This window comes from Styela clava, chromosome 14 (assembly GCF_964204865.1).
Source record: "Styela clava chromosome 14, kaStyClav1.hap1.2, whole genome shotgun sequence".
In the NCBI taxonomy this organism is placed as follows: domain Eukaryota; kingdom Metazoa; phylum Chordata; class Ascidiacea; order Stolidobranchia; family Styelidae; genus Styela; species Styela clava.
This window is the reverse complement of record NC_135263.1, coordinates 2,899,158-2,925,709: the sequence shown is the minus strand read 5'-3', so window position 1 is coordinate 2,925,709 and position 26,552 is coordinate 2,899,158. Positions and strand designations below refer to the sequence as shown.

General features: G+C 35.1%; 2 protein-coding genes and 1 long non-coding RNA gene across 3 annotated transcripts; 2 read left to right on the top strand and 1 right to left on the bottom strand.

Moving 5' to 3' along the window:
• The first annotated feature begins 10,566 nt into the window (after positions 1 to 10,566).
• On the top strand, positions 10,567 to 12,057 carry LOC144432023 (uncharacterized). Its single transcript, XM_078120028.1, has 4 exons — positions 10,567 to 10,865; positions 11,025 to 11,198; positions 11,457 to 11,524; positions 11,974 to 12,057. Exons 1-4 carry the CDS (start codon positions 10,583 to 10,585, stop codon positions 12,055 to 12,057), a joined length of 609 nt encoding a protein of 202 aa, XP_077976154.1. The 5' UTR covers positions 10,567 to 10,582.
• Positions 12,058 to 15,304: 3,247 nt separating this feature from the next.
• LOC144432058 (uncharacterized) lies at positions 15,305 to 16,949 on the bottom strand. The gene is made up of 2 exons (XM_078120085.1): positions 15,813 to 16,949; positions 15,305 to 15,428 (listed from the first exon to the last, which is right to left on the bottom strand). Exons 1-2 carry the CDS (start codon positions 16,907 to 16,909, stop codon positions 15,365 to 15,367), a joined length of 1,161 nt encoding a protein of 386 aa, XP_077976211.1. The 5' UTR covers positions 16,910 to 16,949; the 3' UTR covers positions 15,305 to 15,364.
• An 8,280-nt stretch (positions 16,950 to 25,229) lies between these two features.
• LOC144431943 (uncharacterized) lies at positions 25,230 to 26,150 on the top strand. Its single transcript, XR_013480289.1, has 2 exons — positions 25,230 to 25,362; positions 25,791 to 26,150. It is a non-coding gene; the product is annotated as an uncharacterized LOC144431943 (long non-coding RNA).
• Positions 26,151 to 26,552: the final 402 nt, after the last annotated feature.

Here is a 26,552-nt window from a genome sequence, read left to right as displayed (position 1 = left end):
TTTAGCGATGAGTATTCGTTATCAAGGGAGCTCAAGAATGAATTGTGACAATGATTCTTTTATAAATCTAGACTGAAAAGTAGAGGTTTTAGCATATCATATCAATTTCTCTGCAGTTGATCGACGCCCCAAACAAAATGACTTTAAATTACATAGATAAAGTCGTTGATAACTTGCAGTGCTGGGTACCCGGCGGCCCCAGGTTTTGTTGCGTGTCTCGTGACCACCTGCAGGGTCGCAACAAGTTCATATCTCGCTGGGTGTCATGGTGAAGCTCTGGAATAGTATACTGTTTTTGACAGTTTCTGGTTTAAACAAAGAACTATCCATAACCTTTCATTTGGATGGTAATATTAATCAAGAAAAGAACGCAGAACGTAAATAGCACGCATGCTGATTTTCAGGTTTCTGAATCTTGCGAGATTTGGCGGAGCGCTTTCGCGATGAATCGGAACCGAAAAGTGTGATTACTCGGCGCCAAGACGTCGCCGGGCTATTAATACCGCACTTATCGAACACCAATATGACGGCGGAAAATAAATTGCGTAATAAACCAACGTACTTCGACTTATTAATCAAGAAAAGCATGCAGAACGGAAAAAGCACGCATGCTGATATGCAGGTTTCTGAACCTTGCGTGATTTGACGGAGCGTTCTCACGATGAACAGAAAAAGCGAAAAGTGTGATTACTCAGCAGTCAGCGCCATGACGTCGCCGGGCCATAACGCACGTATCAAACAGCAATGAGGAGGAGAAATTGCGTAATAAACCAACGTAGCTTCGTTTTTTCGGCTTCTGCACGTATCAAACAGCAATAAGACGGAGAAAAAAATGCGTAATAAACCAACGTAGATTCGTCTTTTCGGATTCTGTAAAGCATTTGAGACGGTAGAAAAACAAAAAAATGAAATTTGCCCGCGGACCGGCAAAAAAGCTTCGCGGACCGGCACCGGCTGTCGGGAAGCACTGGGCTAATGTTACAAAATAAAAAAGGAAGGCGATTTTCGGAAAACGCCCCTTGAATAAATATTTCGCCATTTTTCGTGTTATTGTGGGCCAGATGAAAGGACGCCGTAGTTTGATGACTCCTGGTGTAAATGAAAGTTTAATTGAGCCAAATTTTAGCAAATTACAATTACATTTACAATTACACAGAATGAAAATGCCTCAATTACATGAAAAACTGTAATTAATTACATCAAAAACAAATTACAATTTATCCAACTCTGATCTGGACACAGTTACAGATAGACCCGTTTGTGAGTATAATCTCTCTATAGATGTATATGTTTGATAATGTGGATTTTAGTTACACAACTTAGTCATCTTCAGGATTTAATTCGAATCAGACTCATTACCCTGAACCAGATTCCGGTATTTAGGACAAATTTATTTCGATTTTCTTATTACTCAAAAAAAAAAAAATCCCCCACAGAAATATTCAACTCCGTGAATATATAGTTTAGCAACAGCGTTGAAGAGTGACCAGAAGTTTTGCACCTCATAGCCAGAGATTGGAGTTCAATTGAAATTCTCCGTATATATATATTCGAATTTACTGATATATAAAATTCGATTTTTATTTATTTGAAATAGCATTCATGTAATTAGATACTAAGTCTTTTTATACTAATAAACGAGAGACATCACCCGAGATATTATTTTGCTTTTAGAACGGTGCCACCATTCCTGTGGACGCTTACACAATCAGGCTTCCAGATCATCCCCATATAAGCATTAACCGTGTTGACAGCACATACGTATATCTTGTTGTCAGCCGGGACACGACGGAAACTTGGCAGGGAATGGTCAACAAGCCACCCCAAAAAGAGATTCATGAGATGATATGTCAGTTTCTTGTGGATGAAACAAAAGAAGCAAGTTCTCCCACCACTCACCTTATCACGTTATCATTTGGCGGTTTGTCATTGACTAATGTCTCAACAACCACAGCTGAAAAACAACACACCACAGGCAATGAAAATATTGTAAGTTATACAGAAGAACCAATGTTGAACGAACCTACCTAATACCTACCGGTATTAGCCCCGATGCCCAAAGTATTATTTTTTGTGATTGTGATTCCGACCTCCATGTCATTTTTGATTCATTGCCACGACTTCTTATATACCTTTGACATTCTTTCTTTCCATGCTTATTTCGTTTGTTTATTTTGTTGCTTCTCATCTCTATCATTTGTATCTGTCATATATATATATATATATATCCTTATAATAAATATGTATCCTTATTTACACGACTTTTCGTTTGCTCATATCGATTTAGATTTTAGATGACCCACCTTGTGAATATAAGTTCGAGTCAATTTGCTACTTGTCAGAAGTCAACGACATCCGAATGATCAACTATGGCCAAGCCCAAAAGAAATGTCACAAAAGAAATTCAACACTGGCGTTTAGTCTTAAGATTGCTATGGTCAAAGATGACTTCAGATTACATGTTTTTCTGGATCGAATTGCAGATTGATCCGTTGGTGAGTATTCTTATCTTATTTAAAAGTACGTTGTTTATTTACAAGGCAAAATTTCAAGCTTATGTTTGATTGGAAGTTTTCATAACCGATTGTAATTTGATGCATAGCTTTTGGTTCATATGATCTACAATAAATTAATCCCAATAAAAAATTCTTCTTCACCTGGCTTCAATTTACTGCTTCACAAGCATCAGAATACGCGATTTATATAGTGATTACCGAGACTTCATTACTATACTACAGGAGATAATACAGAATTTTTGTTATGTCAAATTTAGGTTTCACCAAATAGTTCTATCTTGCGCAAGTTGTTTTGGCGGAAAAGAATTTCGTCGTTTATTTATTCAATTTCATTCCAATATTGTTAATCTCAGCTTTGTTTAGATTGTCACTTTGTTTTCAGACCAACGTCACTATCCCTGTGAAGGCATACACCAGATGATTTCCAAGTCGCCCATACCTTGGATTTCATTTTAAAGATAGAACACATGTCTATCTTGCAGTCAACCGGGATCTTGAGTACACTCACTGAGGGATGATAAATTTTATATCTACAGTCTCACATAATGGAATAGTTTGTCAGTATCCGACAACTGCGGAATGACACTGATGAATTAAAACAGCACAAAATTCAAAACTATGTTTTATTGAACGTCATCAGATTATCGGACCCTCCAGAAACTGCAAAACAACAAACGAGAATTCTTGTATTCGTATTTCTTTTAATGTGATTGTATTTGATATTTCCATTTCTATTAGTTTCCTAGAATCATATTATGTATCATTGTAAAATAGTATATTTAAATAACCGTTTTGTCTATAAACTTTTTTTCTTTTGTAGGAAATAACAAGTTATGAGCGTTAGGAAAAATAAAAAATCCTAGCTCCCCTAATTGTTGTTTTAGGGCAGTGGTTGACAAACGGTGGGCACAATAAGGGGTGTCTAAACAATTTTTTGATGGGACATGGAACTAATTAGAAAGAAAAATGTTTGTTAGATTTGATCTTGTTCGCCTTATTTTGGATATTTACTTTTTAATTGTTTAGAGATTAGGATTCCACCTACATATTTTTAAATAAAACAAACTTTTGCTTTACTATCTTATATTTATAGCTTATTGTTAGCTAGTAATTTTTGAGTTGGGGAGCGAGATTTGACAAATTCTAAAAAGGGGACGAGGCGCGGCCTAGAAAGTTTGTGAATACCTGTTCTAGAGCAAGATAGTTCGTGGTAATGGGCTGAATTTGTAAAAACAAGTTAAATTGTGATAGGCATATAATTTTTGTTCACTATTCAGATTGAAAGAAACAAATATACCTGAGGAATTTACTCGGTAAATGCAACCCTATTTTTGGGACTCCAATGAGGCTTTTGCCGTAGGCATCAGCATTTTGAATTCATAATTTCGTCAGTTCTCACAATAAATATATCACTCAATGATTTGATGTTTTAGATTAAATGGGTAAATAAATTTAGTTGCATCAACTCGCAATATTTGTATTGGAGGTTTCCTAGAGAGAAAAAAAATTTAGAAACGTTTATTTAGGTAAGACAATGAAGCAAATCCAAAAATAATGTAATAGTGAGCCGAAAAAGTTTTTTAGTAATTTATTCCAGTTTTCATCGCAGCAATGCGGATATTTAGCATCACCAGCAAGTGCATCGATTTGTTTATTTACTAACCACTGGAGGGAAACATCGAATTTTTTTCCTGATCTTCGGTGTTAACAAGACGTGAAAATAGGTGGAAATGAAATAACTCGTAGGTAAATCATCCCTAATAAACTTTGAAATTGAACAACGACAGAATAGTGTGTTAGCCGAGAAATTGATTTTTTCCATTTCATGTGTGAGCTATAGCTTTTTTGAAACCTTGCTTGGTTTTATATTAATTCTAAACAAGAGTATATCATTGAATCTTGTTTGTTCGTAAGAAAAGTGACTGAAACGAATATGCGGCTCCTAGAAGAGGGCTACTAACATAAACACGTGACTGTTAACTTGTTTCCAGTTGTTTTAATATATATGTATATATATGTAACGGATTTAACGCCGCTACATCTCGCCTTCACCTACTATTGGAACCAGCGCCGGATTAACCATTAAACAATATAAGCACGTGCTTAGGGCACCAAGCAAAGAGGGGCACCACAGAAATTTTAGAGCAGAATTTTATATAGTTTATCGGTATTTATTAAAATATTACGAGTTCACCAGGCGAGTCAAACTTCAAAATGTTCGCTTATTTTTTGTCTTCACGTATCATATTAACCTTCTTTACTAAAAATAAACAATGAAACTTATTTATTGGACACGAAATGGGCCTATGAGTCGTTTCCTTAAATTGTTGTTGTTGTTTTTCCCTTTCTAGTATTCACCTTGTCGCTGCATTTTTATTTTCAAAATTTTTTTATTCTCTTCAACAATTGGACCAATGAGCTATTTACACTATGTGGCGATTCTACGATCGCATTTCAACGATATATTGGTCAGCAAAGTCGGGAGTTTCTTGATAAGGTAGACCAGGGTGGTCCAAACTCTGCGTCGACCATGTGACAGTAGTGACGAAACGCAGAGCCGACTTAGCGCTGCGCAATCCAGTTTTTTTCAGTTAGGCCCCGAAATACCAACTGAGAAGGACTTGGTTGGTATTTGACGATGTCACTAATCTTGCTTACGCTGCAAGTTTTTCAACTACTCGATATACCAATTGGTAATAAAATGAGTATCGCAAGAAAGGTGACATAAGAGAACACGGCGGAAATGTATTTCCTTGCCCATCACATAGTGTGAGTAATATCTGTCACGAAAGAATATAATTTGAAGCGACATTAAACGCGAGATGCGCGAAATACAACGGTAATTAACTTTAAAATAACTGAAGACTTTATATATCTTCTTTAAAAGAACGCCACCCATGCAACATGATAATAGTCTGATTAGAACGGTGAACTTTCGTTGTTTATTAAATTTAAAGTAAGTAAACTCGCGATATTTTGATCACTTTTGGGTTTTCTCCGACTTGCGGCCCGCGAGAGCTCCTCAAAAGTTTTTGCGGTCCTTCAACCTAGCAACCTTGAACCACTTTGAAGTAGACTACTAGGTACCGGTCAAAATTCCAAACTACAGTTGTGACTTGTATCCTTTGTTATTTCGATTCACGTTGAGACTGGAGGCATGAATCTTTATTGTCACACTCCCTCAGGATTAGCCCAACCGATATATCGGCCCTATATTGCGTGTTTGCATATATATAATATCGGCAGTTAACGGCCGATATATATATCGGCTATATATAACAGTTAAAAAACCTAAACATGTTTGTAAAAGTTGTTCTATTTACTGTTGGTTGTGAGTATCTTTAATGGATAATACACTTATGTGGTTTATTGTTTTTATAATTAAATTACACACGAGGGGGCACCAAAGTCTTCAGTGCTTAGGGCACCAAAGGGGCTTAATCCGCCCCTGATTGGAACCAATAATATTAATTATTCATTTGATAATATAACTTTCGTCTTGTTTACATTAAATATAATTGGACCATTATATATACCACTTTGCGGTTTTGGAATAGGTACTGCGATAAGAACCCACTGGAAAGCTTCTGAAAAAGCGCCTATCTTGAACACGCGACCTGGCCAACCTAATTTTATCGTCTTATTGGGCATGTGTATTTGAGGGCAATGAAGAAGATGGGGTATTTTTAATATTTATTACCATTCACTTTTTAAGCCGCGATTTTCGATGATGGGGGGATCATTTGAAAAGCTGATATACCTCTGCGAAATTTAATTTATAATATTTTCAAAATACATCACCCGCATATGCGTTGTGCTTTACAAATTCAAATCTTAACTACCGTGCGTCGCAAGGTTTTGGAACCCTCGCGAGGATTCATTGATAGTGAAACGACAATAATAAAACGTTTTATCACAGGTGCAAATTTAAAGTTACCCAAAACGAGTCGCGGCTAGTCAATTCTTCAAGAGAAGTCACTTTTATTTTACGCATACATAATTAGATATATAATACACTATAAAGGTTTGAATTAGATAATCGCATTCAAAAAGACAGATAATATTGAGCTTTGCTTTACTATTACAATCGACTCTGTGTAGCGTGACGGAACCCGAGTGCACCCCATGCCAGTAACCCAATACCGTACTTTAATGGCGCCCGAATTATATTCGAGTTTCACGACAAACTCAGTTGATTGAAAAAGACTTTGACTCTGGCCAATGGCTCGGAAACGCTTTTATCATTTAAAAACAATTATTAATTAGATATTTAGAATCATTTAGTCACTAATTTTCGATCCAGAAAAAAATTCATACGACCACACATGGCCGATATATATATATTTATTGTTTGTATGTTGAAATAATAAGAATGATGACAGGATGGGGTGACAGTTTCGATTTAGTAGATATTACGCTCGAACTGAAGATTAAAAATGTATGTCAATGTGTCATATGTTACCATATCAATGAGATGTTATTTTTCCTAAACGTTTCCTATATATAATAAAATACTTGGAATATTCGAATCATTTCAAACATTAAATTAAATTTTATAATCGAAGCATTTGATTTGGCCAGCTTGACTCGAGATTGTACTGAGCAATTCTGACCTATTCTTCTTGAAAAACTACTAGAACGGATTTCTTCATTTTATTACATTCCGATGACGAGTGTTGGGGGGTCAAATTTCTTCTGTACCCAGTTTTTCATGTTGAATATAAGTGAACCCTAACAAACTAATTTGTTGCCCAATTTGTCGTGTATCCCGCCTGGTTAACCGTGATGTATACATTGTTTTGGCTTGAACACGTTACATTGAGTGCAGTATTTGCTTATACTATTTTTTAAATAATTATAATTACACCAAACCAGACTTGTATTCTTTTATACAGGAAGTAGAAAGATTGTTCACAGAAGAGGGCAGAGATACGACAGTTCAGCCTCGGAATAATTGTAAACTGGACGATTGACTAGTATTTTAACGTGATATGAAAATCAAATAGAAATTATTAAAATCAATGATTAAAAATTTACAATAGTCGTACAGAAGTAATCGGCACTAATTTAAGCGCTTTTTGCTTTTAATTTTGAGGAATACAATTATTTGAGATCAGTTAATTAAAAATGAATGCGGTAAGACAAAAAAATATCTAGATCATCAGATGTCAAATACGGCAGAGCAACAGTCAGAGCACAGTGACAGACAGTAATTATACTAAGCTATCGATATCAGAATTATGATAAGATAGATACGCACTATCACACCACACTGTTGAATTATTTTCCAAGAGAGTAATTGATATTAAAAGCATCTTGTTAATCTTGATAAACAATTTCGAAAAAATTCATATTGAATAAAGTTTACTGAAATCCTTCTTTCAAAAAAAAGAAATAAAAAAACGGATGTGCACGTTTACGTCGACACGCCTAATATATGAATCAGATAGTGCTTTATTGCCTACTCTTTATTGTTCATTATGTATGAAGAAAACTCCAATCTAAGCAATTTATCGCTGGGGCGCTTTATATTTTGCTCAGAGATTTATTTTTCAAGAAATCGTGTATAAGAAGCCCGTTTTAAATTTGATCACCCGGTTAAACTATAAAAAGTATGAAAAAACACATTGTAATGATAATACACACATCAAGGTAGTTAGGTCACTAATATGATGGCAATTACTTTGCCTGTTTCGTTTAAATCTTCACAAGCTGTCAACGAAATTAGAAATGTATAGCTTGCATTCAAATCCAATAAAATAAGATAGACTTAAAAATATGACGAATCACGGTTTTCGTTAAGTTACCACGGCGGTATGGGATTGGTTAGCCAGTTGAGCAAGGACCTAATGATGTAGTAAGCCGTAATCAACAAGCGGTTAGAATTTCAGGTAGAAACTTAATTCTCATTCCAGATAGAAGGTCTGTAGTTTCAATCCCAGCTCCATAAAGCTCAAAAACATTCCTCCTGATTCTAATTTCTGCAAAAACATGACAGATTTGTAGGAATGGGACGAGCCCGGCATTACAGAGATTCGACGAATTCGAGTAATAGGTCAAGGCTCAAATCGAATCTTTCGATTGCAAACGTAAACGTGGATCTGATGATTTGAATAAATCTTAAATTAATGGAACATAAAAAAACAAATTTCTGTGGCGATTTGATTAAGAATGCGCCAAAAAAAAAACGATCTTATTGGCAGTGGCGGAATTTAGGATGCATGTGTGTAGATATCTGGATATTCTGTACTGATTCGTTTTTGTGTATGACCTTATTAACGATCAGTCGATCGAGAGCTATTTTGGCGATTTTATTCGATCACGGTCGAAAGCAGTTTGGTCACCCCTGGTGTAGATCAACATGCTCAAATGGAATGAACCATGGTTTATTATGTTTGGCATAGCACGCCCGACTTAGTAAAATAATCGGTCTATGTTGAATAATGGACTGTTCCATGTTCAGATTTGTAAACTTTAAACTTTTAACTCATTCATTATCAAACACGTAAAACAATTCAATTATTTCCTGCTCACTACTTTCTAAATTTAAACCATTGCATACAATAAACCCGAAGCAGTCCAACGCACTCGGCCACGCTTGACTAGCCAGCAGTCCAACGCACTCGGCCACGCTTGACGAGCGATGAATATTTGTTATTCCTAATAATAATACGAAGAAATATTTGAGAATGCATTGGAAATGGACCGTTACACAACTTCTTCTCCAGTGCTCCCTGCTTCTTAAATGTGAGTTCTTGCCTGAAATATAAATACAACATTGCAACGCAGTGGAAAACCTTGTCAATGTATATGTTACATTCAACTAGTACACTTCCCCATTTTGAGTGTTCCCTGCTTCCTAAATGTATTCTTGTCTGAAGTGTATTCTTGTCTGAAATAAATATACAACGTTGCAACGCAGTGGGAACACTTGTCAATGTACGTTACTTATAAATAACTTTATGAACTAATATTAGAGACCGCTTATACAGTTCAGTGGACCATTACACTTCCCCATTTTTCCGTGTTCACTGTTTTCTAAATGCGCATTCTTGTCTAAAATAAACCTACACAAAAACATATCACAATGATTTAAAATTTTATTTATACATACAATTTTTTCAAGCACAGCGTACAATGAAATATGGAGATGGGCGGTTTTAGTCAACTTTTTAATGCGTTAAGCCGGTCGTTGCCATATGCAAGGCATCAATTTTTACTAAATCTAGATTAGTACAATATGTTCTCGAAAATATAAAATGTATTTGGCACTGAAAAATGAGTTATTTGAGCGTGTTAGGAATTTTCTATCTATATAAAGTGCACGGTTTGATGTCTGTATAACATTTTTAAAGAAAAGTTTGCATGTAGTTAAAAAAAAAACACTTTAAAAATAGTGTAAAATAGTTTCCAAAATTTTCATATTTAGTGAAGTTCAATATATAAATTTCTAGTTTTGCAAGCCAATGCAATTCTTCTACAAATTCGTGGCAATATATACTCACATTAAAATTAGATATACACTATGTTATCAATGTTTCCCAGCCTACGGGTCACCGCCCAAAACTGGGTGGCACGAAAATCAAAATCTATTTCGCGTAACTGGTTTATATAAAAAATCTAAAATAACTTTTTTTATGCAATATTTGATGTTGGAATATTGCCCCATAGTAATTGCATATGCGGGAAGTATTACCACGTAAAAATTTAGGAACTCATTTTTTGCTTAAGTTAAGCCACACTGCGATTTCAAAAATTCGCTGATGATAAACAAATGCAGCTTTTTTACTTCGAGTTCATGATATAATGTAAAAATGATGAATATATCTTAGTCATGCAATTTTACGACCATTAAAGTATTACATGCCGTTTAGTCTTGGAGAATGTCCTTGAGTCGCGAGATTTTTTAAAATTTCTTGTTATGAAATATCAGGTTCGTTAGAAAAAGCTGGCCCCACTGCCCTATTTAACCCATGCATGAGTTTCCAATAAATCATATTTGGAAACTAAATACTTTATTCGTATTAACAGGTATTTATTACATAAAATATCCTAAATTAAAAAGCATGCCGTCTTTATGCTGTTTCGAGTTCAACTGCTCAACGAAATATTGCAAGTGTGGCAATGACTGGAAATCTAAAATCGCGCATAGAGTAGTACCTGTAGGAAACCTGATTATGATAATCTACTCCATATTCTCCAATAGATGGCTGGTTACTGTGAATGATACAATAACCCAAGGATTATCTGATTACTGCGGAGCTGGGAACGAAGTCAACTGTACTGTAACCAAAGGAAATTGCACAGTTTGCGTTGATCTTGGTCAGAATAATGAATGCAAAGAGTTCGGTAAGGCATATTTGTATACTTCTAACTAATCTAGGACTCTTCGAGCTAATTTAACCATTGCTACAGCGTTACTTTATATGTGACAATGCTTAAATCGTGCGCATCTAATCATTTCTGCAGAATATATGAATTGAATTTAAATGATAAATCTTATTTTAGAACAAGAAGTTGATGAACTCGTCGTGTTTTGGCTTCTTGTAGTATCCGCTATCCTGAGACTAATTGTAACAGCTGTTTTATTGCTCATGGACTGGGTATGCAAAATCGAGAGATGTTGCATAAATTGCAATAATCCCCATCGCAGAACATTGTACGCTTTGGAGTTTTTTGCAGGTAATTCTTTTTCATTACTTTATTGGTAAACGGAACTTTGGTGTTAGGAAAATACAGCCGAATTGAGTAGTAGTTTTTCTAATTTCTTCTTCTTCAAAATAACCTGTGTTAGAATTTTGTATACTCTACGTCTACGCCTATACGGCCTACGCAAATGTCAAAGTAGAAAATTTTAAATATTCGCATTAACATATAAACATCTAATAATAGATCAACTTGTACATGGGTCGGACGATTAGATATATATTTATTATTTAGATTTGATTGATCTGACGGCAGCCAGTATCTACACGGCATACAATCAAAGCCGAAAGCTAGACGAGCCAGTTTTTTTTTTTTTTTTTTTTTTTTTTTTTTTTTTTTTTTTTTTATATATATTTATTATTATATAAAACACAGTTAATCGATACATCTACAATATCTACAGCATTATTAATCAATATTCATAGAAACTACATAATCACAATTCATCATATAAAAATAATCAATTATTGTGTGTATATCCTAAAATTTTCCATTTTTGATAATGTTTCTTTATTTTGCCATTTTTATGTGCAATGAACCGCTCAATTTCCCTCACTTCATGAAGATATGAGGTAAAAACATAGAACAGTGGTTTCTTTTTCTGTATCTTACAACGATATAGATAAAACCGGGCAGTAAGAAGTATACAATTACACAATTTGTTATAGAATTGGCAAACATATCCCAACATGCAATCTTTCTTTGAAAAGTTAAAATTAATCCCTGTTTTTGAATATATCCACATGTTCAGAAATTCCCAAAACTGTTGGACAACTATACAATCATAGAAGAAATGGTCAGTAGTTTCAACATTCGAATGACAGAAATCACATAACTCTGATGAAACAAGTTTAAATTTATACAATCTATCGTTTAGTACTATGGCACCATGAAATAGCTTTACATGAAAAGATTGCAATTTAGTTTCAATAGTACAATAAAAGATATCCATATACAATTTATTCCAATTAAAATCACTCTCTAAATACAAAAGATCTGTCCATTTTTTTCTTGATTTATCAGGGGATATAAATTTGATAAGGTTCAACTTTTTATAGATGCTTTTATTTACTTTTCCTGATTCGAATGTTTCAGAAATAAAATGACATACATTCTCTTCAGTGTCACTTATTACACTAAAATCAACACAGTTTCCAATATTGCATAACCAATAATCGGGTAGAACTCCAGTGATGCGATAATAATTCACATACTCTTCATCACTATATTGCATGCCATATTTTTCAGTCAACTCTCTATAAGTAAACAAATTACCCACATTTGCTAAATGTCTTACAGCTTTTATACCATGATCATACCAAGACTTTATAAAAAATTGTTTTCTGGCATAAGAAATACTTTTGTTGTACCATATAGGTTGATCAAAATTTGACATTTTCCAATCAAAAAGCACATTTTTACAGAAATACCAGTTTTTAAATACATTTCGTATGGATGTTAAAGGTAAATGCTTCAGAACATATGAATTTGAGCTCAATTTTCCTTCAAGCAATGCTTGAAAACAGTATTGGCTAAGCACTTCCATCTCAATCAATTTCCACACTGGATTAACTTCCTCATTCAAGAGTGTTTGAATGAATTTAATTTTTTGGGCAACAATAAAATTTTTTATATCTATCATATCAACACCTCCCTTTTCTTTGGGGCCAATCAATGTATTTCGTTTGATCCGCTCCCAAGTTGAACCCCATATAAAAACATATATATTTCTATTCAATTCAGTCAAAAAACTTTCAGGAACATCGATTGGTAAAACAGTTGCATGGTATAATATCTGGGGTAGAATGAGAGACTTAATAATGCAAACCCTTCCCAAAAACGTCAAATTTCTTGTTTTCCACACCTGAAGTAGCTTTTTGACTTTATCTAATATTTGAGGAAAATTTTTGCTGTATATACCCTCCATTTTGTTTGACAGAATAACACCCAATATTTTAATTTCATCGTTCCAATTCAGACCATATTCACTACTAATCGGGGAGGTTCCAATCTTAGTGCCAATATACATTGCTTGACATTTTGCTATATTAATTTTGCACCCAGATATAATCCCAAAAATGTTTGAAGTTTGAAAAAGGGCATCAATACTAGATTTTGATCCATTGGTCATTACTGTCACATCATCAGCAAGCATAGAAATTTTTATAGAAATATCCCTCCATTTTATGGGTTCAATTTTTGGGTTTTGCCTGACCATGTTTGCAAAAATTTCAATTACCAGTAAAAATGTAAGACAACTGAAAGAATCACCTTGCCTTAGGCCTCTATGGACTACAAAATCATTTGAAATATGACCATTGTTTGTAACACAACACTGTATATCATTGTAAAGGATTTTAACCCATTTTATGAATTTAAGATCAAATCCAAATATATGAAGAATTTTGAACAAGAAATCCCATTTCACACTATCATATGCTTTTTGTATATCAAGGAAAATTAAAGCCCCAGGCAATGATTCAGCAACGGTTATGTCAATCACATCACAAATCAGTCGAATATTATCCCCTATATTCCTCCCCTTAATAAATCCAGTTTGATCAAGATCAACAATTTCGTTGATTACATTACTCATTTGGTTTGTTAATGTTTTGCTCAGTATTTTATAGTCCACGTTTAATAAAGTTATTGGGCGATAATTGCTTATACAATGTTCAGTTTGTCCTTTCTTAGGAAGAAGAGTTATTAATCCTCTTTTCTGTGTTTTGCTTAAAGTCCCTTTACAAAATGAATGATTGTAGCTAGCCATCAAAAGATGTTTGATATCCTTCCAAAACACCTTATAAAACTCTGCTGGAAGACCATCAAGCCCGGGTGTTTTGTCAGATTTCATGGATTTCAAAGCCTCGAAACAAGCACCTTCTGTGATAACACCAGGACATAGGTCTGAAACTTCAGGTTCCATGTGTGGTATATCGATCCCTTGCAATATTTCTTCTATATCAACATAATGTGATGATGTTTCCGAGTATAATTCTGTATAAAATAATTTGATACATTTCAATATTTGTTCTTGATCTGAGATTATTCTATCATTTTCATACAGTTGTGCAATAGATGTCCTTTGTTTATGCCTCTTTTCAAGACCGAAAAAATATTTTGTATTATGTTCCCCTTCTTCAGCCCATTTAATTTTACTTCTAATCAGGTAGCCACGAGTTTTTTGCTTCAACAATTCATTTAGAGACTGCTTTGCAATTTCCAGTTGTTGCATATTGTCATCAGATTGGTGACTGGCATACTTGGTTTCTAGCGAAGATATTAATATTTCAAGATCTTTCATCTTTTTTTCACACAGCTTTTTTCTCCTACTTGCATAGGCTATTGATTCCCCACGAATTATTAATTTCATTGTATCCCACATAAAATTTGGATCAACGTATTCCATGCTGTGGTCCATTATGGTATTTTGGATTACTTGTCTAATTTGAGTAACATATTTCTCATCATTTAACAAGGAAGTGTTCAGCTTCCAGTATCCGGTACCTCTGGGGACAGGATTGATATCAATCATTAACGATGCTATAGAATGGTCAGACAAAACACAAGGTATAATATCGGCTTTGCACTGATATTGCAATAAATGTTGAGAAATTAGCACCATATCAATTCGGGTGGCAGTTTTTGATTGTTTATGAAAATGGGAGTATGCTTTCTTGCTTGGATTTATTACTCTAAAGGAATCTTGTAAATTCAGTTCTTCCATAATATTATGCAACATCTGTCCTGATTTATTATTTTTATGGTTTATTCGGCCGCCCACTTTATCCATTTTACTGTCAAGGACTACATTGAAGTCACCTCCAACTATGAATTGCTGGCTCTGTTGGCTCTCAAGAGTATGAAGTAGTTCCAAAAAACAATTAGGATTATCGTTATTTGGTCCATACATATTTGCCAGAATAAGTCTTTCAACACCGATAGTTATGTCGGCCACGAGAAATCTTCCTTGAGGATCATTATGTTGAGTGTGCAGTGAGAATGAAATATTGTTTCCGAATAGAATACACAAACCTCTTGAATTGGTCGAGTAATTACAAAAAATTCCAGAACCACCCCATTCTCTCAGCCATTGTTTCTCGTCATTCTGTTTGCTATGTGTTTCTTGTAGGAAGACAAGATTAAATCCCTTCTTCTTCAATAACAAAAAAATTTCTCGTCTTTTTGAATATTCTCGTATACCTCCTGTATTTAAAGAGGCTATTTTCAATTTAATATCAGCCATTTAGAGTATTTCCACATCTGCATTCTAAAGATTCATCGGTATACGAAACGCTACCACAAGGACAATGCATTATGTAGCTACCACAGCCTACGCTATGGCATTTATCGAAACCATTCTCCACTGGTAGGGTGTTCAAAGCAGAGCAACAACACTTCAGAAATAAATTTTCACAAGTGGTACACCTAGCAACATCATTTTCCAATATTTCACCAATACCATTACAACAAGGTGTAAGTGGCATAGCTGTGTTACAGACATTGCATTTCACATTTCTATTTTTGATTTGCTCTTCACTTGCAGCAAAGTATCCGTTTTCAGTACAGCATTGCTTAATAATCTCATACCTGATTTCACAGTTGTAGCAGATAGCTTCTTTAGCGTTGTCGTCCATTATTTCAAGTTGGTCTTCGCATACAATACATTTTGGTATATCAATGTCGTTTACGCTATCCAGTCTTGGCCTAATATTTGCCAAATGTTTTTTCTGATCAGGCGATCTACATCTTTTAACTCCAGATTGTTCATTGACCTCCATTGGTGTATTTGAAGTCTCCAAGTCACGATCGTTCGACCCAGCACTTTTGTCATCATTTGAATTAGGTTCGTCTGTAGTTGGCATAAAATCTGCTAAAGTGAAAACACTTGGAGTACTGTTATCAGCATTGTTATGGTGGTCACGCTTGACTGCATTTTCATCATTGTAATCAGTGGTCAATCCTTCACTTTGTGTTTTATCATTTATTCTTATCAATGTTTGTTTGTCGGTGAATCTGTCTTGCTTTTTCAAAGGGTTTATAAATCTATTTTGCTTTGGGCATTCGAATTTAAAGTGTCCAACTTCATTACACTTCATACATGTTTGTTGCTGCCCGCGATATTTAACAGATATCATGCACCCTTCTACATAGATGAAACTTGGTATGGGATGTTGCTGAATTTGGTTTGTAGGCACTGATACATACATCCATCCATTTAAAATGCCATCTTCATCCTTTGCTTCCTGGATGTCAGAATCCAACTCTTTTACAAATTCTAACAATGTAGAACGAAGTTGCTGTTTTTTAATATGCCCTGGAATCCATGATATATTCACTGTTGTATTTTCTTCAACGTATAAAAACCATTTAAATCCAGCTATATTTTGCTGTTTCAGGTATTTATCCAGTGTTAGTATCTCTGCTCTAGTGCGGCATGTGACATCGACTGTATGGTACGGTCTTACTGCTATACTAACGATTTGCTTAGTTGTAACGCCTTTTAGTACAATATTTTTCGCTGTCGCTCGCAGTCCCTTTTCCAACACATCCGGATGATTTCTTTCGAACTTCATTTGTAAACAATGAGGTCTGGGTATGGCCATGTTGACAGCTTTTCTCTTATCTCGAGCAATCGGAACTTTTTCCGCCACTCCATGTTTCACAGCTGTAGAATAGGAATTCATAATATAGGTCTCAAATAATGCGAACTCTACGTGCTGCCCGGGGCGGAAGATTTGGTGCCTCATTCATCGTCACTTGGGTTCGTGGTTCCCAAGTACTTTTGAAAGGACTGTGTCTGTGTCTATGTGGCGACGAGGAAGACAATGCAAGTGGGGGAGGGGGTGGAGGAAGCGCTCAGACACGCGTGTAGCGGACAATTAACGGACGGGAGAGATTGCGCATTTAAATAACGACTTTGTGTGCTGACCTATAAAATAACACATACAGACAGATAAATTACATCAGTTAATATATCTTACAGATATACCGAAAATATTTGATTCACAGCATCTTATACCGCTACCATTTAATATCGCAGGGAAAAATCCAGTCGATTCGAAACTCTCATATTTTTAATTTGTAATAGCAACAAGTAAAACCCCTCAGATTGATTCGTGTTTTACAAAACTTTTTCCGTGGATGAAATAGCCACTATGCCTTTTTTGCAGTTAAAGGAACATTCCTTACTTTTTGATAAAAACGACAATTTCAATGCGATTGCGTTATTATCCGCTGTTTTATTCACATTAGAGATCCATACCTGCCAATGAAATCTTCAGTCCACCCGCCAGTTATCGATAATTCTAGCTTAGACAAATCGCTTTTGCTTTGCAGTTTCGCAACGTGGAGTTAATTTGCGCCGCGCGTTAATTACTGATGCCACATTGTTTCATATGTATGTAGCTTCTTTTTATATGTATATATCATTCTGTTTTATGTGTAGACTATCTATAACCATTTTCACGTATTTGATTAGTATGTAACCCAATTACTAGCGTCACGCTGTTCCACATATGTATGTGGCTATTTTCTATATATATGTAGCATGCTGTTTTAAATGTAGCTTTTAGCAAACCGCTTTCCAATTATCTAGTAGTAGGCTATGTGTCCATATTTTGTGTTGAAATCCTATAATTTTTCTCAAAGTAAACCTACTTTTTAAAGGTGCAGCATTTGCGCTATCGATTTTGTATATGATTTTTAAATCGCCAAATAATTTATAATGAATATATAAATAGTACCAATTTCGAAATTTCTTTTCAAATATGTCATTAAATGAAGGTTGATATTGTCTTGAAATAAGCTTACTTGTGTGGTCGTCTACTGCTCACTAATAAATGAATAGGAGCAATAAATAAATCGATTTTATGTGTTTTTCGTGTGGGACAAAACAAGCATCACAGTCACTTTTGTCTATTATTTATTTTTTTTTACTTGTAGTTGTAATGATAATACAGACAATATGTTATTTAGGGTGCTAATTTAAAGATCTTATTTGGCCTGTTTAAGTGAAATTGATGCACAAGAATCTAACAATGAGATTAGAAACCTACCACATGTATTCAAATCCAACCCAAAGTAAATAGATGGCAGTACAAACAGTGCATATAAAACCGGTACTCTATAAAATTATGGCCTCGGGAAACCTCTCTCGGAACCAAACATATAGATCGAGAAGATAACTGAGTCAGACACGGTCAAATTATGAACAAAAGCGTCACAGAAATGGCAACTGACGTCACGCTGAGAACTTAAGTGAACCGGGAAAGAAAACTCTCACCCTTAGTATAAACTAGTCTACATACACTGTTACAAATTTTTACATGGTATTCCATGGCAGCAATTTTTACGGTATTTTCCGCTTAAAATTACTCAATTTGCCTTGTAAAAATTACAGGACAATCCCGTTTTCACAGCCCAAATTGCAGGGAATTCCCGATAATATTTATCTGACTTTCCGAGTTGATTTCACCTTAATTCCAAGTGAAACCGACCTGCTTTTCCATGTAGAAAGTACACGACTTACATGTATACTTGACATGAATGTTCGTGTAAAATACGTGATAGAATTTCCTTGTATATGCAGTTACAGGGAATTCCGTGGCAGCAATTCAAACTTGGAATTCCGTGTATTCTCTAATTAACACCCAATCTTAAGAAAGATTAACTAAAACAAACTTAGAGAAGTTTATTCTCAAAAACGAATCACCAAAAAAATGGACATAAAAATCACAGGCCCAGACAGCGGATGTGGTAACGCCCCCAAAACTTTCAATATGTTTTTAGGTGATTTTTAGGCATATTTTCCATCACATCGAAATAACAAATTTCTCAGCATGCGCCAAGACTTAAAAGACTATTTCCAAATACGACCATAAACTCAAGCTAGAAATCCTAATATTTGCCGCCCATCCCCCAAAAAATATATTGTTTTTGGCTTCCAATTGGTTACGGTCTAAATCTGAGGAACAGTACATTATATTATTCAAGTTTGATTTTGAAAATTAGTGGATTTCCCCAAATCAGGTTTTCGTGAGAAATTTCACCAAAAACAGCCAAAAATTTTCATTTCAATATAGTCTGGAGCGATTTTCTAGTGTTTTGATATTTCAGAGCCGTATTCCTTGCATTCTAATTAAAATATCTTGAATAATTTAACACCAAAATATGTTGAATAACGTTTTGGCAAGCTAAAAGACTGAAAATTAATCAAAAAAAGATGTTTTTTACTACTAGATTTCCAACAAGTCGATTTAGGTACTAATATACATAGTCACCTATTTCTCGCTCATTGTACCGCCATTGATAATGGACGTTCACAAATTCAGAATACGTTAACGTCCTTTTCCAATGACAGTACTATGAGCGAAGGATGGGTGACTGCATATGAGGACTTAAATGTGAAATCTACTTGGACTATAGTTGAAAATCTAGAAAAATTCAAAATCAAACTTTAAAAAGAAAAAATGTGATTTCCTCAATGTAAGCTAACAGGAAAACTAGGTAAAAAACTGATTTTTCTCGTTACACAGTGTATTTAAAATTATATATAGTGAGTTCGCATATTCTAGAGGTCGCATATTTTCTTCAGCAACCTTCGGGTTGATCTCATGTCGAATTTTCTTTTCTTCAGTGTTACTGCCCGCTTACCGAAATATATGAAAGGAAAGAGGTCATAAATCCTAAGCAAACATATATGCACAATTAGCAAGTGCCAGCCAATATTCAGGCAGGTGTTGACAACCCCATTATGTGATGCCAAATACAAAGTCAGAGAAACACGCACATCTCGTCTGTTTTTTAACTACATATAAAGTTCTAATATAATGCTTTCTATTGAGCACAACTAATAATCCTGGACAGCAGTCAAGTTAGAATCAGAGTAGTTGTATGCAAAAAAATATATTTACTCAGACTACTACCATTAAGTTGTCATAAAATGCTCGATAGAAGTTGTTTCAACCTACCTTTGAATGAACTCAAGAATAGAAGCAGTCTTCTTTGGGTACACCAAAGGCAAAAATATGCCATGAATACAGACGTTATTCCATTAAAAAATTCTCCACTGTTGCCAATATTATCCTCTCAATAGACACATAGTAAGAATATTAGAATGTCAGAGAACCCCCTGTAAAAAGGAAAGTGTACTTAGCTCAAACCCAAAACCTACATATTTGGAGGGACAACTAGGGCTGGGCATTTCGAATCGAATAGTAAATAATTCGAATCGGTTCAAACCAAAATTTCGAATCGCCGCCATCTTGTTTTTTTCTTTCGACAATAGTCGAGGTAAATTCCCCAATTTTTTTTACTGAAGCCATATTTTTTTCAACGCAATTGTGACATATAACTCTTTTCTGTAGTGTGTTATTGATGGAAACGTTTTTTTTATTGTGTGTGAACGCTCAGTAATCTGCCTGAGTGATGTATTCTATGTTTTTAGTAATTTATATGCTTGGAAGACCTAATATAATATAGAAGTTACATACAATTTTATATCTCTTAAGTATTCGAGATTCGATTCTAAAAAAATATTCGATTCGATTCTGAAATCATCAGGTATTCGAAAATGCCCAGCCCTACTTACAACGCAGTGCTAATGACAAACATCAAGATAAGATGCTTAAGAACAGGAGAACAACAGTGTGAACAGCAGGAAATGAGTCTCGAGTGTATAACATGAGAAATCATAATTCTACTTGCGGACGAGCACGTGAGAGAAATATTTAAAAACAGGTCTTATTCATCATTGCTCAAATTTGGCCGATGCTAGCACAATTGGCAAGATTATTAATGGTAATATTAGAGATTTAAGAAACATAATATCGAAGTTATATGCTTTGTGAGTGTCTCACTTGATTTTTTGTTTATTATGACCACATATGGTAAAAGCACTTCTCTCTGTAATCCACTACGTAGACATGCATTATTGGTAACACTCACCTGCGCTGCATACATTGATCGATTTTTCGTCCAGGTTATTGAGCAACTCATTCTGCCCTGCCGTGTAGGTGAAGTGTTCGTCTAGAACAGTGGTTCCCAACCGCCGGTGCCGGTCCGTGAAGATTTTTTGCCGGTCCGCGAGAAATTTGGTTGTTTTGATGTTTTTATGCCGTCTCAATCGCTTTACCGTAGACAAATTTGCGTTGGCTCATTACGCAATTCTCTTCCGTCGTCATATTGCGACGTTTTTCGCGACATCTTGACGCCGTCTTACGCCACATCTTGGCGCCGAGCATTCACACTTTTCGCCTCCGATTCATCTCGAATGCGCTCCATCAAATCTCGCAAAATTAAGAATCCTCAAAATCGGCACGCGTGCTTTTTCTGTTCTGCGTGCTTTTCCTGATTAATATGAAACACCCATATAAAACGTAATGCATATCTCCTGTTTTAAACCAGAAAACAGTCAAGAACATAATAATATTCCAGAAGGATATGAACTTGTTGCGACCCCACAGGTGGTTTTCCAGACACAGTAGGATTTTAAGCCTGTTGCCAAGTTACCGACGACTTTGTCATTGTAATGCAAATTCATTTCGTTTGAGGCGTCGATCAACTGCAGAGGGATTAATATGATGAACCCAATGAATGAGAAAAGACTTGATTAAAACGGCGATTTTACTTTACAGTCCAGATTAAAAAAGAATTAGTTATCACAGTTTTAGATATCTCTTGATAGCGAATACCCATCGTCGAGTAATCAAACTGTTGTCCGTTTTTTCAGCCAGTTAATGCGTTATGCGAAAAAACATTTTCATCACTAGATTCAATTAAAACGAAGCAAAAAAAAACGGCTGCACGCCTCTGCAGAGCTACGCGTTGCAAAAACTTTTTTGAGGCCTCGTTTGTAATCTTATACTCACAGGAGTTAATTGTGTTTGTACATGATTTGGCATGTACCTGTTTTTAATGTGAGATATTTTATGCGTGCCTTTCTTACGCATATTGGGTGCCCGACATTGCATTATATTACGCAAATATATGTTATTCTTTTCTGTTCCGGCCATTTTAATATTTTGCCGGTCCGCGAGTACACTTAATCTAATTTTACCGGTCCGCCAGGTTAGGAAGTTTGGGAACCGCTGGTCTAGAAATCCACTCTCAAATATGAAGGGCCACCCTGTCTGAACGTCTGCAATCGGCAAATTGTTACCGTAGACTATTGATATCACGTCTGTGCTCCGTGTAATGCTTTCATCATAGAGTATCTCTTGCAATAACAGCATCTTTTACTGATTTCCTATAGTCTACTCTAATTGACATGCTTGGAAATCATGCTAGAAGTTTGAAAAGATTTCTGACAAGTTGTTAATGAACAATGTAAATCCATTTCAAAGCATTCACATGTAGGCCTATAAGACACATTACCTTTCTGACATTATATAGCTATCACAAAGTTCGGTAACATACTGGTATCGCCGCCTACCCATCAGTATAACTCAAACCTCCTACATTGATCAACTTCCTCATTAAAACGGAAGAACCCGCCTTCTTGGTCAATGGCGGATCGTGGTTCGTGACAGTCAGTCTCTTTATCGCTTGCCGCATACGTTTTGGCGCGAGAAAATAAGCGTCTGTGATTGGTTTGTTTAAAAACGAGAGAATACAGTAGCCAGTAGAAAAGCAAAAGAGATGACGTACAGTGAAATCCCATCGTTTTTTCAGGAATTCCCAGTATATTTTACGGCGTCACAAAAACAGGGAAGTGAAATGTATTTTTAACTGCCATTTCCTTGTTAAAGCTACCAAAATTTTTAACAGTGTAGGTCAAAATACTTAACTTACGTAAAATACAACATCTGGCATTTCAATGACATTGATGTAGTATTACAAAAAAATAGCATCACGTTTATTATGTATATACATTTTAGACCTAAGGTTCCAACTAGAAGAAAAATTGACGTCCATTCTGATAAAAAATCCGAGCTTTAGCATTCAGGAAGGGACGAGGGCACCTGAGAAGTTTACGAGATCAAGTGTTCATGTGGGAAAGTCACAAACCTTTACCACTCAGAATAAAGTAACCATCCAACGATGACCATATCAGCCACTCCAACAATTAAAGTAGACATGTCAAACCCAGCCACAAATACAAAAAACATCACTGATGAAATTGAATTGACGGATAATAAAACTGTCTTAAATAGTACCGATGAAACGCATAGAGACGACGGTACCGTGTACTTACACAATCCTACAACTACTTATGGCATTTCCATAAATCGTCCAAGCAATGAAACAACATCAATACCATATGAAAATTTAACAAGCAAGATCCAAACAACAGTTAAAAGCTCAAGTGACACGATTACCACTGCTGTCTCTACTATAATCCCGAGTAAGCAATGTCATCTTATATAGCTACATTGATAACTTTTTGCCATTTCAGATCAAAAAGTTTTGATACCACTATCAGGACTGGTAAGAATTTGATTATTTCGAAGATTCTATCATTCTTATGTTTGTCAGTAATCATACAACTTCCAACACATACGTCATATTTCCATGAAACTCATAGCCTTTTTCATTCCTAGACCAACAGTTCGAATACGAGTTTAAATCAATTTGCTACTGGACATGGACAGTAGTTAACCTTACCCAAACTTTAAACTACAAGGAAGCGATGAAAATGTGCAACTCAAAATATTCAGCATTGGCTCTCATTGCCAACAGTCAGGTTTACAATATAATAACAACTATGATACGATCAGAGATTCCGGCTCGTGTTGAAAACGTTCAAATCTGGACTTAGTTACAAATAGATCCTTCGGTGAATATTGGCCTATATCCCGTCGAACTTTAAAGCTTAGTCTTATTGATTTTAGTTACACATGTTTTCTGAGAATTTACATCGGCATTCAAAAATGAGAAGAATATGGCGACCAACTTTTTTCGAGTAACATTTTCGAACTAAATTTCATTATATTTTCGCAACACTATATATAAAATCATTCGAGTAGTTGGATTCACCCTTGTCTGTATATATTAATATATTTCTGAGCGATGACGTTAAAATTGATGACAAGACATTTGCAGATCAGTTAGTGTTTTTCATTCTTGCACCACGTGTAAATTACCAATTTAAAGATTGAAGTTCAATTTAAAATCATTGATTCGAATTTACTGGAAAATAAATGGCCCAATTTAATTTGAAATATATTTTCTCACAGTTTTGCCTTATTTACCAAATAATTAAGTGACATACGGGAAAAGTAGCATTCATGTATAAATGTTGCAACTGGATACTGAGTGTTTTTCTTTTGTTCAAAAATAAGAGACTCTTCGAGACATCATCATTCACCATAACAATGAGTATTGTTTGTTTTTTAGACCGACGACACAATTCCCGCGAACGCTTACACAATGTGGCTTCCAAATCGGCCTACTACAAGCAAAGACAACGTAGATAAAACACATGTATACCTTGTAATCAACCGGGATCCGGCCTCTACAGGGCAGGGAATGGCGAACATGTCTCCACAAAAAGAGATTCATGGGGTCGCTTGTCAGTTGCAAGTAAATGAAGCAATAGAAGCAAGATCTCTCACCACGCAACAAATTACGTCTTCATTTGAAGGTTTGCAATTGACTAACTCAATAGTCATGGCTGGAAATCAACACACTATGCATACAAGCATAGAAAATGCTGTGAATTCTACGGAAGAACCAATCTTGAAGGCGTCTACTACCGGAAAAAGCGTCGATGTCAGAGGTATTGCTTTATATTGCTCTTTCGATTTATTGCTATGACGTCTTCATACACCTTTGACATTCTATCTTTTCTTATATAATTCTGTTTTGTATATTGGGGTATCCAACTCTTATCTCAACTTTAATGTTATAATCTTCATCAGTTTTATATGTTACATTATTCACACTTTTACTATTAATTTTTCATCCAGACGACCCAACTTGTAAATATCAGTTCGATTCAATTTGCTACTGGACAGGAGTTCACGACTTCGAAATGATCATCTATGGCCAAGCCCAGGGAAAATGTCTTGAAAGAAATTCAACATTGGCTTCGATTGCAAACGATGAAGTGTACGATAATGTAATAAACCTGCTGCGATCAAAGATGACGTCAGATCAAAACATGTTCTTCTGGATTAAATTGCAAATCGAACCTCTGGTTAGTATCATTATCTTCTGCAGAAGTGCGTTGTTTTACCTTTAAGGTGATGCATAAAAATTTAAAATCTGATTTCAGTTGTTAGCTGTTTTAGTTGCTAGCTGTTTAACTTGTGGCTCTTGATTCGTAAGCTAATAATAAATCTTCTATCATAATGCTGGCTTAATCTATGGCGCGCGTTATAATGATTGGGTGTGAGTAAAGCATACTTACACATTAAACATAACATAATTCGTGTCAACAAAATATATAAATATAGAAGAATTTTACTCACGAGATTCCCGCGTTACAAAAGGCAGTAGAGGTCATCTAACGCAGTTGAATCTTCACTAGAAAATGAGCTCTTTTACTGCAGCTTTTGTTTTCCAATCCCAATACATACCGACGATGTTAATCTTCATTACACCTGGATTATTATTTGTTTTTAGAACAATGTGACTACTCCTGCTAACGCTTACACCAGATGGTTTCCGAATTTACCGTACCTTGGAGGTAGACGTATCGATAGTACACATGTCTATCTGGCACTCAACCGGGATCCAGTTTTCTCCAACCAAGGGATGGTAAATAACAAACCCGAAACTTTGAACCATGGGATGGTTTGTCAATTTCAGAAAAATTAATAGGGATGGCAACTCTACAAACATAAACTGCAAATATTGATGAGTAATGAACTATCTTTGTAAGATTATTTTATTTATCGCAAACTGCAAGATGTTTCCATGGCAGTCGCGAAATGTCGAAAATCTCAATATTCTGCTGTCCTGTAGCATTTTATGCATTCATTAATTTCAGTATAATTTTTGTTCAGTATTTCATAATGTATTTGAATTTATTGTTAGATAAAGATTCGTAAAATGAATTTTTTTGAATCGGTAATAAAACAAAGAAAATTTTTGTGCATCATTGAAACTTAGGATTCAGTCCGTTTAGGTAAATAATGTAAATAATTTTTGCCGTTTGTTGATGAAAATCTTTCCATTTGCGAAAAAAAAAACACCTTGGGAGTGGTTCTTACGAGTCTTGGCCGCTTCCTTGACAAAAAAACAGTAAAAAAGCATACAGGGTGTTTATGCTTGAAAAGTCTAAAGGTTAACGGATTTCAAGTTAATTTTCGAGATATATGTTGAATACAATCGATAGTATATTTTGAAAAATAATCAATAATCTTTTTTCCTACATAAAATAAA

What these genes read in the sequence shown, in the direction of transcription:
- LOC144432023 (XM_078120028.1), top strand. Translation starts at nt 10,583, where the DNA reads ATGCCGTCTTTATGCTGTTTCGAGTTCAACTGCTCAACGAAATATTGC. An exon ending in CGCTTTGGAGTTTTTTGCAG is followed by an intron (nt 11,199 to 11,456) that starts GTAATTCTTTTT and finishes TTTATTATTTAG; the next exon opens with ATTTGATTGATCTGACGGCA. An exon ending in GCCGAAAGCTAGACGAGCCA is followed by an intron (nt 11,525 to 11,973) that starts GTTTTTTTTTTT and finishes CCACATGTTCAG; the next exon opens with AAATTCCCAAAACTGTTGGA.
- LOC144432058 (XM_078120085.1), bottom strand. Translation starts at nt 16,909, where the DNA reads ATGAATTCCTATTCTACAGCTGTGAAACATGGAGTGGCGGAAAAAGTT. An exon ending in TGCTACAACTGTGAAATCAG is followed by an intron (nt 15,429 to 15,812) that starts GTATGAGATTAT and finishes CTTTAAATACAG; the next exon opens with GAGGTATACGAGAATATTCA.